At 39.7% G+C, this 17,265-nt stretch overlaps 1 protein-coding gene across 1 annotated transcript in view; it reads left to right on the top strand.

Moving 5' to 3' along the window:
• The window catches only part of Samd12 (sterile alpha motif domain containing 12), a 379,029-nt gene that overhangs the window by 28,176 nt on the left and 333,588 nt on the right, over positions 1 to 17,265 (top strand). Inside the window, exon 2 of the mRNA XM_026393884.2 lies at positions 14,537 to 14,715. Coding sequence (XP_026249669.1) covers positions 14,537 to 14,715 — 179 coding nt within the window. The remainder of the gene's footprint in view (positions 1 to 14,536; positions 14,716 to 17,265) is intronic.

A 17,265-nucleotide genomic window follows, 5' to 3' on the forward strand; every position in this document is an offset into this window, starting at 1 on the left:
CCTTATATCAAAGGAGTCATTTGGTATTTGTTTTTTAAAGATTGACTAGCTTCACTTAGCATAATCTGCTCTAATGCCATCCATTTCCCTCCAAATTCTATAATTTTGTCATTTTTTACTGCAGAGTAATACTCCATAGTGTATAAATGCCACATTTTTTTTATCCATTCATCTATTGAAGGGCATCTAGGCTGGTTCCACAGTCTTGCTATCGTGAATTGAGCTGCTATGAACATCGATGTAGCAGTGTCCCTGTAGCATGCTCTTGTTAGGGCTTTAGGGAATAGACCGAGAAGGGGAATAGCTGGGTCAAATGGTGGTTCCATTCCCAGCTTTCCGAGAAATCTCCATACTGCTTTCCAAATTGGCTGCACCAATTTGCAGTCCCACCAGCAATGAACAAGAGTGCCCTTTTCCCCGCATCCTCTCCAGCACTTATTGTTGTTTGACTTCCTAAAGGCTGCCAGTCTTACTGGAGTGAGATGGTATCTTAGGGTAGTTTTGATTTGCATTTCTCTGACTGCTAGCGATGGTGAGCATTTTTTCATGTACTTGTTGATTGATTGTATGTCCTCCTCTGAGAAGTGTCTGTTCAGGTCCTTGGCCCATTTATTGATTGGGTTATTTGTTATCTTATTGTCTAATTTTTTGAGTTCTTTGTATATTCTGGTTATTAGGGCTCTATCTGAAGTGTGTGGAGTAAAGATTTGTTCCCAGGATGTAGGCTCCCTATTTATCTCTCTTATTGTTTCTTTTGCTGAGAAAAAACTTTTTAGTTTGAGTAAGTCCCATTTGTTGATTCTATTTGTTAACTCTAGCGCTATGGGTGTCCTATTGAGGAATTTGGAGCCCGATCCCACAGCGTGTAGATCATAACCAACTTTTTCTTCTATCAGATGCCGTGTCTCAGATTTAATATCAAGCTCCTTGATCCATTTTGAGTTAACTTTTGTGCACGGCGAGAGATAGGGATTCAGATTCATTTTGGTGCAAATGGATTTCCAGTTTTCCCAGCACCATTTGTTGAAGATGCTATCCTTCCTCCATTGCATGCTTTTAGCCCCTTTATCAAAAATAAGATAGTTGTAGTTTTGTGGATTGGTTGCTGTGTCCTCTATTCTGTACCATTGGTCCACCCGCCTGTTTTGGTACCAGTACCATGCTGTTTTTGTTACTATTGCTCTGTAGTATAGTTTGAAGTCTGGTATCGCTATACCGCCTGATTCACACTTCCTGCTTAGTATTGTTTTTGCTATTCTGGGTCTTTTATTATTCCATATGAATTTCATGATTCTTTTATCTATTTCTACAAGATATGCTGTTGGGATTTTGATTGGCATTGCATTGAACTTATAGAGAACTTTTGGTAATATCGCCATTTTGATGATGTTAGTTCTGCCTATCCATGAGCAGGGTATGTTTTTCCATCTTCTAAGGTCTTCTTCTATGTCTTTCTTTAGGGTTCTGTAATTTTCATTGTATAAATCTTTCACCTCTTTTGTTAGGTTGATTCCCAAGTATTTTATTTTTTGGGGGGATATTGTGAATGGAGTAGTTGTCCTCATTTCCGTTTCAGAGGATTTGTCGCTCATATACAGGAACGCCTTTGATTTATGCGTGTTGATCTTATATCCTGCCACTTTGCTGAATTCATTTATTAGCTCTAATAGCTTCTTTGTAGACCCTTTTGGGTCTGCTAGGTATAGAATCATATCATCTGCAAATAGTGATAATTTAAGTTCTTCTTTTCCTATTTTTATGCCTTTAATTTCTTTTGACTGTCTAATTGCTCTGGCCAGTGTTTCGAGGACTATGTTGAACAGAAGTGGTGAGAGAGGGCATCCCTGTCTTGTACCAGATCTTAGAGGGAATGCCTTCAATTTTTCTCCATTCAGAATGATGCTGGCCTGTGGCTTATCATATATTGCTTTTACAATGTTGAGGTATGATCCTGTTATCCCTAATTTTTCTAGCGTTTTGAACATAAAGGGAAGATTGCATTTTCAAGTCTACGCTATGTTTATCCTTTAAAAGTGTGCAGTTAATGTTTTGTCTATTTAACAGTTGCTAAAGTTGATAATGCCTAACATTGCTCCACTCTGGAAGGAAGGCAGAGGGGTAAAGATGGAGGACTTATGTTCACTGAACACATGGTAGGCCTCAGGCATTTTATACGTACCTCTATCAATACAAATAACAATGTGAGGGTAAAAAAATAAGGTTAGATTACTATTGCCATTTTATAGAAAATAAGTGATACTACTTGCCTGTGCTTAAATATTTATCGCGTGACAGTGATAGAGCTTAGGGCTTAAATCAATGTATGTTGAGTGGGGGAGAGAGATGAGTGAAAACATAAATTAAAAGTCATTTGTAAATGCTGTAAAGTATCTCTGGTGTCTTTTTTGTTACGTAAAATATATATAATAATTTATTTTATATGATTATAATAAAGCACATGTCTTAAGTGTTTCAATTTTGTGAATTTTATTTTTATATAGTATTTTATAACCAAAAGCAAGATACAGAACATTTTCACTGAAGGAAGTGCCCTTTACCCTTTCCAATTCAGTCTTTTTGTTTCCTCCATTCTGCAGTTGAGCCCATCCACTAAATCCTTTATTTTGGCTATTATATTTTTCAGGTTTAACATTTCCATTTGTTGTGATTTTGTTTCTTGGCTGCAGCTATTTTTTCTATTTGTGTCAGATATAAATGCTCATGGAAGCATTTTTAATTCAGCTACTTTAAAATCTTTGTCATATAATTTCACAACACTGTCATCTTGATGTTGTCATCTATTGATTGTCTTTTTCTGTTCAGTTTGATATATTTCTAGTTCTTGGATATAGGTTATTTTTGATCAAAACTTGGGTATTTTCATTTTATTTTATGAGTCTGAATCTTGTTTAAAACCTTCTGTTTTTGTTGGCTTTCTTTAACATAATTCTGCCCAGAGAAAAAAAGAAGATGCAGCTGAGCTACTTACTTCCAGGTGGAGTTAGAAACCATATCCACCTTGACCTCAGTTGATGCCCAAGAGGAAGGGGCACTTTGTTATGGTTGGGTGATTTTGGAAACCCTGATTCTCCACCAGAGACACCATAGAGAAAGGAGGGCCTGGCTCTTCTTGTCTGGGAGAGGTAAAGCTAAGCCTTGCCACATGGCAGTTGACATTGGGGGTGAGGAGGTTGATGGACGTGAAAGTCTGGGGTCTCGGCTTGACCTCCTATGAGACTGCTTTATTGGGAGTAGTGGGATACCTTATTAAGGTCCAGTGAGGGTAGAAGTCTTTATATCCTGCCTCTGTTAGTATAGATGCTAAGGTCACATTTCTTTCTGTAGTGTTTGAGTAGAGCAGTTGCTGTCTGAAAGTTTTCTATCTTTCTAGGCAGCCCCTCTTCTGGTTCTTTCTCTTGTCCTTTGTACTCATTGGCATTTCCAGGTGTCTTGACCTTCAAGTCTAGAGTGTATGAGGCGAAAAAAAAAAAAAAAAAAAAAGCCCAAGAACCCACTATCATGTCATTCCTCTAGTTTCAAATTATTTAGATAATCTGCCTTTTCTCTCCTGTTCAGTCTTCTTATTTGACTTATTTATAGTGTCTGTCATTTTTATTTTGGTGGGATGGATTGAGGGGAAAAAAGAGTAGATGGCATGCAGTGGAGGAAAGTATTATTCATTAAAAAAAACTTTGTTCAATTCATAAATATAGATAGATGTGTTTGGGCACTGGTTCACAAGATGGAATCTGTTTCTTTTAGTACCATGGTTAAAAACGTTTTTAAGTCACCAGTGTAGACCACGTATTACTTTTACAGTCTGTTACCAGAACCCCCTGTCTACAGTTTCAACAGAACCTCCAAGTATAACTGCTCATGTTTTCTCTTGTTGAATAAGAAAAGTTTATGTGCCTTAGAGATTGTCTGCTGAAATACGTAATTCAAGCAACATTGTAATGTCTACTCCATTTAGATTATCTAGTCCTGGTATTATGGGTAGGACAGGTGAATTTGATGTGGTGATTGCACTTAAGTAGCTTTTGGGGAATGGATTTCCCTTATAACAGATATTTTACAAAGATGAAATTGTTTCTGTTGGCAAGCAAACCAGAGTGAGTGTGCATCATGTGGCTGAGGGAGGTCAATATCCTGATACAGGGGCATGTGGTTTGAACATCCAGGTAGGATGGACCATCATCTGGGTCCATTTCCGAGGGTCACACAGTTCTTAGGGCAACCATTGCGCAAATTTGTAAGGACAAATGGGTATGTTTTATGGGTCTAGTCCTTCACTATCCCCATTATTTCTTCACATTGATGGAGTGTCTTCCTTCTCCTATTTGCATGAAAGAGAGGAGTTTTCCATTACTAGTTACTTAGACTTGCTGAGGATGTACATCTTATCATTTAATGCTGCTGAACTCTGTTGAAAGTTTGTATCTTATCCCTATTTTGTGTGGGGGGGATTTACTTTTTTAATCTATATATGACAGTGGAATGCATTACAATTCTTATTACACATATAGAGCACAATTTTTCATATCTCATGTTGTATACACAGTATATTCACACCAATTCATGTCTTCATACCTGTACTTTGGATAATAATGATCATCACATTCCACCATCATTAATAACCCCATACCCCCTCCCTTCCCTTCTAACCCCTCTGCCCAATCTAGAGTTTGTCTATTCTTCCCATGCTCCTATTCCCTATCCCACTATGAACCAGCCTCCTTATATCAAAGAAAACATTCAGCATATGGTTTTTTGGGATTGGCTAATTTCATGTAGCATTATCTTCTCTAACTCCATCCATTTACCTACAAATGCCATGATTTTATTCTCTTTTATTGCTGACTAATATTCTATTCCATATTTTTTTTATCCATTCATCTATTGAAGGGTATCTAGTTTGGTTCCACAGTTTAGCTATTGTAAATTGTGCTGCTATAAATATTGATGTGGCTGTGTCCCTGTAGTCTGCTGTTTTTAAGTCCTTTAACCCTATTGTTTTGATAGGGAGAAAAGAACTTCTACCTGTATTTAGAGAGTTTAAGTTTTAGCATCTTCTATGGAAAGCTGTATTTGGCTGACCAATGAGAGGTTTAAAATCATATTTTGGCTCTTTAGACCTTGACCCAAATAATAAAATTAAATACAAGTGAGCTCATTTAAATTTCCTGGAAATGGAGGAGTGTGAAACAAATCAGAGGCTAGTCATGCAAAGACCTCTGAGTTCTTCCTCAATGTTGTTAGGGTGGAAGGTGCTGGGTTCTACCATATTGGTGTCCTCCAGGAGGTGGTACACTCTACCCTAGATCAAGGGTCAGCAAGTATGTTATGTAGAAGGCCAGCCAGTAAACATTTCACTCATCAATGACCACATGGTCTCTGCCTCAATTATTCACCAATTGTAGCCCCAAATTAGACATAGGTGACACATAAATAAGCATGGCTGTGTTTCAGTAAAACTTTATGAACACTGGAATTTGAATTTTGTACAATTCTCTTGTGTTACACATATTCTCCTTTACATTTTCTCCTCAATCATTTAAAAATGTGAACCCTATTTTTGAATAACAAGCCATATGGAAATGGGGAAGGCTGGATTTGGCGGATAGGACAGTTTTCTGACCTCTGTCCTGGCAGACATTTTCTGGGTAGGTTCCGTTGCCCAAGGAGACATTACACTCCCTTTCTATTAACTAAACCCAAGCCCGTGTTCCTTAGACAAACAGTTCTGGTGCACTCGATATATTTTTCATATGAAAACATCAGTGATCTGATTAATGCTGATAAATATGTTTTCATTCATTCATGCAAAAATTTTCATGAATGATCATGGCAATTTTGAGGGACACCAGAAGACCTCCAGCTGAATAAAGCTTTGCCCTCAGATCTTCACAGTGTCATCTGGATTGATTCCACCTCTAATGGTAATGTCTCTTAATAGCAGCATATATTTATAATGGACCTCAACTTCTATCATGATAGGAATCATGAAACCTGGGTTAAAATATTTCCCTAGGATATTAGTTTTCTTTTCTCCTTCTTTAAAAGCAAGCTAATTAATCATATTATCAGTTGAAATGGAATTTTGTGGGCTGGGGATGTGGCTCAAGTGGTAGCACGCTCGCCTGGCATGCGTGCGTCCTGGGTTCAATCCTCAGGACCAAATACAAACAAAGATGTTGTGTCCACCAAAAACTAAAAAATAAATATTAAAATTCTCTCTCTCTCTCTCTCTCTCTCTCTCTCTCTTTAAAAAAAAAGAAATGGAATTATGTGTCATTGTGCAATAGTTCATCTGAAATTTGTGGAAGAACCCACTCACAATGGTTTAATAAGCAGAGGATTACTTTTCTCATATAGTATCTGGTCCAGAGATGGGCATTAAAGACAAAGTTTGAGTAGCCCAATGATGCTGGAGTCAATGTGGCTGTTAGTCATTTGACCTTCTCTCAAGGTACAGCCCAAAGGTTGCAAAATGTCTGGGGCCAGTCTGGACACCTGCAGTCAAGGTAGTAGAAGAAGGCAGGATGTATTAAGACCTGTTTTTGTCAGTTCCAGTACTACTTTTCCCCATCAAACGTCTTATGTTCTTAGGCAATGACCTGTTCTTACCCACTTTTAGATTCAAGGAAGACTGGGAAATTTAGTATTTTACTTTGTAGCCCTCTGGCAGGAGATGACTGAGACTGTTAGGAATGTGCTGCCAATCAAAAGTGTCCGCTACAAAGAGTTGTAGACCTTTTGTGATGCTCAGATTACTTCTGCAGAGTCTCTTCTGAACTTGAATCCAGAATTTAATACATGAGCCATCTCCATTAAACAGATATTAGAGGGTCTTCTATATGTACATTATATGAAGGAGGTGTGAAAGGAGAACCATGTCCCCCAGGACCTTCGTCTCTTGCTAGATCTAGCAAGACATATACCTGAATCTTTAAACAAACCATCTCATTTCTAATAATGACTTATGGGGAATTGGAGTATATTTGTTTCATTTAGTAATATTCCTTGGGTGCAGAATGTGTACAATTGTTTATCTAGGCTTTGCAGGTACACCGATGAATAAGACAGTCTGCTGTGCAGGTGGCAGTCAAGAAAATCAGTATTTGGGGGACAGCACTATGATTCTGTGATTTAACATATTTTTGGTGAATTATACAATTATGTTAGAAGCAATTATTATTTGCTCTTTTGAAAAAAGTACAAGTTATTCATAAGAAGACAGTGGCAATGCGTATGATTAAAAAGATATCTTTCATATCTATGCTCATCCTCTAAACAATAATTGGGTACCTACTGGAAGTTAGTTACTTGGCTACACCCTAGATCAGAAAAGCTCAGTGATCAGTAAAGTGCTTCCATGGACTCCTAGTTATAGACTAGGCACACATATTAATAAATATTTGCAATTCATGGTGCATACACATGGAGACACCTTCAGATCCTCTAGTAAGAAAAAGAGGTAAATTATCAACATTGATTAGGAGGATATATTGGGTGCAAGATTAATTAAAGCTTTACAGTGACAAAAAAGCAAAAATATTTCCTGAAGGGTTTATCCATGCAAATCATCGAAGGACCAAGTATATCATATATAAAATAATCGGTTTTATCTAAGCAGAGGTGCACTAAGCATTTCAGGGAGCTGGGAGAGGATTCTGCATGGTGGAAGTGGAGGAACCATAGGTACAGGACCCAGGTCATCTCGTGTGTTTGGTGGGAGTGTTTGCACACCTCCCTCTTCAAGGCAGAGCTTCATCAGAATAAAGGAACTTTTAACTTGAACACAGCTCCATCCCTTGCTTCACAAGGGAGTTGTGGAGTGAGTGGGGATTGGAAGGACTGGAAAGTCACTTGACTTCTTGGTGAGGAAGACCTCTTCTCCCTGACGAATACAGTAGTGCTGGTGGATCCCTGGGCTCCCAGAGCATCGTCAAGAAGAGGCACTTCCAGGCAGTTTGTTCCTGCAGCTGTAACCAGCATCACACCAGAAGGGCATCCATCCAAGGCCAGGCCCCGGGGGGCGCAGGATCACTTCTAGCAGTCAGAAGCCCTTTCTGCCATTAGGCTGGGACATGTTTTAGAAAAAAATTTTCACTCCAGAAAATCTCTAAAGTACTCTGATGCTGCTGAACTGTATTCTTCACACACACATAGCATGCTGTCTTGGGTGCTCATCCGTGTTGTATGCATTGAGATTTCATTCCTGTTGAAGGTTAACAGGATTTCATGGTATGCATCACATTTCGTTTATCCACCTTTCATATGTACGGAAGTACACACACACACAAAAATCTGTTGTAGCTGAAAATCACAAAGAGATCATTGATGAAAAAAACAAACTTTTGAATAAAGATATCTTTGGAACTTGTCTTTCCATTGACTGAGACAATTGGGTGTTAAAATGAGACGGAGTAGGGGTTTTTTTGTTTGTTTGTTTTAGTTTTGTTAAAATTTTTGTTGGTTAAAATATACATAAAATATTTGTTACTTTTTTATATCTTTATTTAATTAATTTATTTTATGTGATACTGAGGATCAAACCCAGTGCCTCTCACATGCTAAAGAAGCACTCTACAACTGAGCTTCAACCCCAGCCTCACTCAAACCATTTTGTTTTGTTTTCTGGGTACTGGGAATTGAATTCAAGGGCACTCAGCCACTGAGCCACATCCCCAGCCCTATTTTGTATTTTATTTAGAGATAGGGTCTCACTGAGTTGCTTCGCATCTTGCTTTTTGCTGAGGCTGGCTTTGGACTCATGATCCTCCTGCCTTAGCCTCCCAAGCCACGGAGATTACAGGCATGAGCCACCACACTTGGCTCAAACCATTTTAAGTGTACCTTCCAGTGGCATTTATTACATTCACATTGTGTATAACCATCACTACTACCCGTCTCCAAAGCCATTTCTTTGTCTGAAACTAGAACACTACACACAAAACTGCCAGATACTCCTCATTTTCTCACACCCAAATCCTAGGTTAACTACTGTTCTATTTTCTGTCTCTGTGGATTTGTCTACTCTAAATTCCTTATATAAGAGGAATACTGCAATATTTGTCTTTTTATGTATGGCTTATTTCACTTAGAATGATGTCCTCAGTGTTCATCTATGTTGTAGTATGTTCATTTCTGTTAAAGGCTGAGAAATATTTCATTGTATGCGTTTCAGTCAAGTTTTTCGATGCTATGACTAAGAGACCTAACTAGAACGACTTTACGGAGGAAATGTTTATTTGGGGGCTCATGATTTCAGAGGTCTCAATCCACAGAGAGCATGTTCCATTCCTCGGGGCTTGAGGTGTTGCAGAACATCATGGTGGAAGAGTGTAGTGGAAGCAGCTCACTTGATGATCAGTAAGCAGACAGAGAGGTCTCCACTTGCCAGATACAAATTTATACCCAAAACCATACCTCCATGTCCCACCTCCTCCAGCCACACTCTGATGCTTCAGCTACTGCTCAGTTAATCCCTATCAGGGGAATCATTCACTGATTGGGTCAAGATTCTCACAATTCAATCATTTCTTCTCTGAACCTTCTTGCATTGTCTCACAGGTGAGCTTTTGGGGGACACCTCATATCCATAACAGTTTATATGTTTATCTGTTCTTCCATCGATGGGCATTTGGGTTGTTTCTACCTTGTACTTAGAATACCTCCTATTTTTTTTCACACCTTCTCCCCATTAAATCAAACTCTCATACTTCCAACACTCTGCTCAAACTGATCTCTCTATTTAAAAAGTTCTGCTCCACCCCAGTTTTGCTTCCTTTTATTAGGAAACTAACACCTACACCCTTCATGTGTCAGCTCAGATCTCTTCCTTGGAAAGCCTTCTAGGAGTCTCTGGCTACCAGAGTAAGAACCTTTAGCCTGTACTGCCTCATGCTCACCATGCCCAGGTGCCTTATCCTACTGAAGCATTGAGCATGTCCACCAAATTGATCCACCTGCCTCCCCACCACAGTTGTAAGCTCCTGGTGGGCAGTTACCATCTCCTACTCATTGCTTGGTCTCCACTCCACTTAAATGCCTATTACTCCAAGAACCTGGAGTAATAGGCATTTAAGGAGAACCTGGCATGTAATAGGCATTTAAGGAACCTTTGATCCAATACAGAATGAAACAGAAATCTCCTCTTCCCACAATCTTGCTTTATATCAGAAGGAACTTTCCTGCTAGTAAAAAAATGGTGCTCAAAAATGTCAGGTATCTAAAACTGGGAGGCAGAATAATGATTTTTGTGGGGTGGGAGTACCAGGGATTGAACTCGGGGGCACTCAACCACTGAGCCCTATTTCGTGTTTTATTTAGAGACAGGGTCTCACTGAATTGCTTAGCACGTCACTTTGTGCTGAAGCTGGCTTTGAATTTGCAATCCTCCTGCCTCAGCCTCCTGAGCCACTGGAATTACAGGCAGAATAATGATTTTTGACTCCTACACACATTGCCTTATTCTTCACAGAAATATTTTAATCCTCCATCACTATTCCCTCTGAGACTGCAAGCCCAGTAGTTGATTTAGGTTTTTGTGCTAGGACTTGGTTATTTAAAACTGTTTCTCACCCCCTTTTTGTTTTGTTTTCCCTGAAATTTCATGTCTCTAATGTTTTAAAATCAAGCAACTCTCCAATGGCTTCTTGTAGGGCGTGACCTTCTTCTCTTTGCTCATCATGTAAAAGATGCCTCCATCTCTTCTGTCCTCATCACTACACTTTCTTGTTTTCACTCTAGCTATTTACTCAATTTAGTGGGCTCAATCCCTCATGGGTCAACTTCAAAACCCTCTCCACCTTCTCCTCATCTTCCCAGTTACTCTTGTGCCTACCAGAGTTCTAGTTCTTGAACTGGCACTGCAGCCAGGTCAGGATCTGTACCTGAATTGCTTCCAGTGTCACTCAGTTCAAAGGTCACTAACATTAAATTCATACAAATGTAGAATTAAAATCCAAAACAGATTTTACAACATTGCTCTTTAAACATTGAGGCAAAATATTTCACTGCGTGCGTGCATGCGTGCGTGTGTGTGTGTATTCTAGCATTATTTTGAGTTGTCATCTTGAAGCTGCCAACTTTTTTTATGTGCAAAAAATTGGAAACTAGGTACATGGCAGGTGAAACTGCGGAGTGATCACAGTGGAATGGAACCTCTTTTAGGGAGAGGGACCAGCATTGCCAGAGGTGAAGGAGGTTTGGAAGTCTGCTTTGATGCAAAGTGATGGGGGAAGGGAAGAGGAGGTATTGGAAGTTACCAGCAGTTCCCTGGTATTCTTAGCCCCTGATTCCCAGGCAGAAAGCAATCAGGGTTAATACTGTTGAGAAAGATGAACAGCAGACATTTTTCTTTTCCTCTTTAATGTCTAAATCTTTCCCATGCCAATCTGCCATCTCCCTACAGAAGCACACCTTTTAAAATTAATCAAGATTTTGTATGTTTAATTGAATATGGATTGTAATTAGGCCACTCCTTGACTTGGAAAAACAGTGATTGACCTCATATTTTTACAGGTTTTGGCTACCAAGTTCTTTCCACCACTGCCTAATTTGGACATTGTAGATGGTTCCCTGGCATTGATTCTGCCCCGGCCCTATTGAGTATGGGCCATGTGTTCTGGAGAATTGTCCCTAGCTAAAGGTGAGTTGGTTTAGGAGTAACCCTGTCTTCACTGCCTGGGTTTTATTCAGTGATGATCATGTGATTTACTCCTGGCCAATGAGAAAAGAAGCAATATTGGAGGAGGTTTAGGGAAAACAAGACCCTGATCAGACAGGCTCTCTTTGTTGCAAGATAAAAACCAGAGGCTTGTAACTCTTGAGTACTCTAAGGGCCTCCAAGTCTAGGATAAAGGTGGTGCTCTGAGTAGCAACATGAGAGAGATGGAAAAAAGAAAAATCCAAGGTTCTTCACGACACTATTGAGCCAAAAATCAACCAACTCTATACTTGTGCTGTGATTGGACTTCCTGTAATGAAAACTAATATATTTTCTCACTGTTTGATCCAGTTTGAATTTGCTCATCTCTTACTTGAAATCAAGTACATCCTGAATGATCCATGATCTTTCTGACCTTCCATAGACACCTGTGTTGACTTTTGTGGCCAGAACCTGCCTTGAGCCTCATTTCCCTTATCTGAGAAATGAATATAATTGTGTCTCACAGAGTTTTCCCCAAAGATTTTTTGAGAACCAGAACAAAACCTGAGAGAGGCCACACAAACTGATACAGACTGAATGCTTATTGTGTACCACAAAGTAGGCTGATTTCTTTGCTTTAGGAAGCGTAGAGAACAGGAGAAGAGAGATTCACAGGTAATGACTTTATGGTAGAAATAAGATCCCATTGCATAAGAACCTCTGTACAATCCATTTTTTTTTTAGCTCATTCTTATTTAGATTTCTTTTCAAGATCGTATTTGTTGAGTGCTTACTATTCCAGGAACATGACCCAACATGGGGAGGATGGAAGAGTGGGATGAGAAAGGGGACAAAGAGAAAGCGTTTTTGAAGGATTTGCATGTAAGCCAAACCCCGAATGACAAGTAGGAATCAGGTGAAGAATAGGGAACAACATTCCAGGCAAGGAAATATGTATAAAGTCTAGGAGGTAAGAAGGAACTTGGTGAAGGGAAAAGGAGGCATGTGTCCAAGGTAAGTGGATGAGGAATAACGTGGTGGAAGATGGAAGTTGGAAAGATTAAAAGGAGACAGATAATGAGGGCCTTGCTGGCCAAGTTTAAGATTTTGGAATTATAAAAGTGTGAAGCCAGACCATTGGGAAGTTTTAAGCAGAAGAGTCTTTCCCCACTTCCCCTCACAGTTAATTTTAATGGATCTTCAGGGTTGAGGAAGAGCTCTTGGATTAGTTTGGTAGATTGGATGTGAAACGTGGGTAGTTTTGGCCATGACGACAGTGGCGGTAGAGATGGTGGGAGCCATGGATCTGAGCTTTGGGTGCAGAGCTCCTGGATGCAGTGACTGAAGGAAAGGATGTGGTGAAGCATGGTGAGAGTGATGCGTGCTGATTCTCCATGGCTCCTCAGTTTCTGTGTGTGTAAATCGAGAAGACTGGAGAAAGCATTTTTTTTTGTACAATAACTAAAGTTCAGTTTAGACTATATTAAGTTTGAGGCATCTGCCACGTGTTGACATAGAGACTGAGCAGCACTCCTCAGGTCTGTCCAGGCTGGAGTGAAAATTGGAGTCACCTGCACATTCATTGCATCAAGAACCATGCATGGGGACAGACGACCCCTGTTAAGGAGGAAGTGGAGAATGGAAGGGAAAGGTCCTACCTGACTTTGGGAAGCCTTCCCTCAAGGTGAAACATTCTTCAGAAGCCAGGGGAAGAGGAGGCCTGGGTACCCAAAATCCTCACCCAGGATTTTGAATCTCAGAAGCTGGTTAAGAGGAAGAATGGTGAGGAAGGAGGGGGCCAAAGATATTGGGTAAAATGAGCTTACCAACAAATCAGTCTTGAGGGAGAGGGTGTGTGAGTGGTGGTATGTGTGTAAGTGTGTGTGTAGGTGTATGTGTGTGGGGGGGGCATTGAGTATTTGACCTTAAATTATCTGGGGTCAAAGGGAAGGGGATGAGGATGGGAACTGAAATTTGAAGAGTTGGGGTCATACAGAGGCAAAATACTTTCTCATAGACCTCAAAACACACATTCCTGTCACATGCACTTGGACACACACACACACACACATACGGGAGTCATGTATGGTTCTTGTAACATTGACTGCTATTTCTTTGATAATACTGGGAACACAGGAGGAGATGAATACAGATTTGTTGAGTGAATAAGTACCCCAGAAAATAAACTTTAGGTTTTGTTTGTGAGGGTATGCACGTTAGAGATGTGGGGAGAGTAAGATGAAAAAATGCAAGCCACTGGGGCTTGTCTCTGCTGATCTCTTCACTCTGGTCTTTTCCTTCTCTTTCCCATAGCAGTGATGACTGTTTTAAAAAAATCACTAGTTCTTTTTTCTGCCTCTTCTTAGCTTGTGAGTTTTTTGAGGGTAGCTTCTGTCCTACTTAAGTGCATGGTTCCGGGACCTGCCCCAGGATTGGCACATAGTAAATGCTTATTAAATATTCATTGAATGAAAGGAAGAGGGTGGACTTAAGTGGATATTTGGAGAATACAGAAGATTCAGAAAGGGACAGGAATGAGCACTTTTCAGATGTAGGCAGAGATATAAGCTAAATGCAATGATTGAATGTATTAGAAGCAGTCATGAAGCTGCCTAATTTGGGATTCTCATCAGAAATGTGAGGATTGCTAACTTGCTCAATTTGCAACTGGTTGCATTTAGGTCTCCCTGACTTTCAAGCTCAGCGTTCCCTACTGCCCCATACTCCTTCTTCATTCTGTTACTTCCCACAGTTTTCATACTATGTCTTAACTCACAGATGTCTTTTTGCTTCCCATTTAGGCCTGATGAGATACTTTCTGTCTTGGACACTTTCTTTGTGTGAGTTGTTTTCTGAGTCCTATTTGTCCCTCTTTCCTAGCTCTCCACTGTGGTTTGAATCCACGGGGTATTGATCACTCTTCCCGGGCCGAAGGTATTAAACTGCAAATTGAAGGTGAAGGTGTGGAGTCTCAATCCATTAAAAGCAAAAATTTCCAGAAGGTGCCTGACCAAAAAGGAACCCCCAAGCGACTGCAGGGAGAAGCTGAGACGCCTAAGGTAGGTAATAAGCCAGTTAACGAAGGTTTCTGAAGCTGCAGCTCCTGCAACTCCTGACTCTCTTGTGGTTCCGCCACAGAGGAGACCTGATGCTACTCTCACTAAGCACTGTCGTATCTTGGGTTAAAGGGGCACAGCATCTTGATATGTAATAATAAATGAAAATATTGACTGCCTTCCCTTTGGATGGAATTGAAACACATTTGTGGTCAGTCTAATAGTGTGGGGCTCTGAGCTATGGGTTATAGAGAAGGATGTCTTAGACTTGAAGCTCAAAGATTGACCTTCCTGGCTTAGAGTTAACCCTTCATGATGTTGGGTAAATCACAGGACTCCCTGAGGCTCCGGCTCTGTATCTATAGAGTGGGAATCATAAACCTATCTCCTTTGTCAGGTTGAAAGGATCGGATGATTTTGTGCTTATGGAAGGGTTTTGTAAAAGCCCGAGTATGAGGGTCTTTTGCTGAAAAATTAATTATAGTAACTGACATTTTATGAAATATATATGTTTGCAGGCACTGTTGGAAGGAATATTGATGTACTGGCTTATCTGTGTCCCAGAACCATTCTATGAGGTGGATGATAGTAAACAGGTCCTTAATTAGTGGGAGATAAAATTGACCAATTTTGCTATAGGATACTTAGTTCTTTTTAGTCTTCTGTTTAAATGTAGGTACCAAAAAACTGACAAAAGATACAAAAATGGGGGTTTTGAGGGTAGGTGATTCTTTGCTGAGGACAGCCTCTTCTAAGAGCTACCTGTGTTGGAACTGGCACTATTTAGATTTTTGTCTGAAGTCAGTGAAGATGTTGGTGCATAGTGATGAAGGTGTTCCTTTCAGTTTTTCTGTTGGAAATGGAGGGAATTCGTCTTCACATAGCTTTTGGTCTCTCCCTTCATGTAGTCCTTGCAGGAGAATTTCCTTTCATTGGTTTGTTGAGCAAATCCACACGTTACAACTTTGGACAGCAAATGTAAGCACCCAAGAAATATCTTAAGTAGGAAGGTCACTTGGCTGTCCTCCAATAACTCACTCCTGTCTCCTCCACATAATGTGGTCCAAATTAAAATCACAATGGATTGTTTTTACCTAAATTTTTGAATAGGCATTATTATTGCTCCCTTCTTAAGCTTGGATAATTAAAAACTGATGGCATTATTATGTATGTCTGTGTGGGTGTGTGGCAGGAAGTGGGGAATGATGAGTGAGGAGGATACTGCAGAGACTTTGCACTAGACTTCTCAGATGACAAGCTGTACCTCATAGGAAATGGCTGATCATTCACGTTTGGTTTGTGAGCAGAGTTGGAAACAAGTGAACCAATGACATCTAAACTTGATCAATCTTTGGGGGCCACACACAAGTCTTGAAAGAGCCAGGAAAACAAATGCCCTCGGGGTCTTCTTTGGCTAGGAAGATAAGTACAATTTGTCTGAGTAAGATCGTTTCAAATGAATGGTTCAAATATTAAAAATCAGAGTGTCAAAGAAAAGTATGGGTATTTCATTTTTAATTCAACTTTAAACACTTCCAAATTATCTTTTTTATTTGCCCCCAAAATTGGCAATATAAAAAATTGATTTCAATCCAATATGACTTCATTACTCTTGAATTATTTTGAATATGTGATTTTATAGAATATTCTGAATTTTTGTATCACAGTTCTTTGTCTTGGCCTGTAGATCCCTTCATGGCTGATTTGTTGATAACATAATTCTTTGGTAATATAAAAGTTGAGGGACTGGGGTTGTAGCTCAGTGGTAGAGTGCTTGCATCGCACGCATTAGGCACTGGGTTTGATCCTCAACACTATATAAAAATTGTTTATTGATATTGTGTCCCCAAAAGAGTGTTTAAAAATATATACACATAAAAGTTGAAAATGAACCTTTCTTTAGGAATGGACCACATATTAGAAAGAAGCCAGATTCACTTTGTCCAAATTATCTATAATAAAACCCCCTAGTAGAGATGGAAGATTTTGGGGTCTTCACAGGAATGTCATATTGATGGCTGAATAGACTAGAAACTTTGGTAAAACTCAGACAAGGTAATTGCCCATTTCTTATGGAGAACTAGATGGCAAATGTAGTTGCTGGGGAGACAGAATCATCGGAAGCACCCTCTGGGATTACTGTGGGCTCTGTCAGCATCACACACCCTGAAGTTTCTGTCCTGTAGACAATGTGAGCTTGTTTTGCGCATGTGCAAACATACTTACATTTTCTCTTCTGTCCCATTTAGAGGGCTAGTGGGGTTTGAGGCACCTTCTTTCCTTTTGAGTGGGAAATTTAATCTCTAGTAATTTGATCTATTCTGAACTTAAGTTAAAAAAAAAAAAAAAACAACCTGTGGCTAGAAGTGCATGCATTTAAAGCTAGTCAGTCATGTAAATTGGTACAGTTTTTCTAGAGATCAGTCTGAATGGCAGTTATTAAAATTTTAAATATATGTAATTTTGGGGCTAGTAAATCCCTCTCTAGATACTCATGCTAAGGAATAATCATCAGATACTCAAGATGGCCCCAGGAGGACAGTCACTGTGAGC

Source organism: Urocitellus parryii, chromosome 7 (genome assembly GCF_045843805.1).
Source record: "Urocitellus parryii isolate mUroPar1 chromosome 7, mUroPar1.hap1, whole genome shotgun sequence".
NCBI lineage: Eukaryota > Metazoa > Chordata > Mammalia > Rodentia > Sciuridae > Urocitellus > Urocitellus parryii.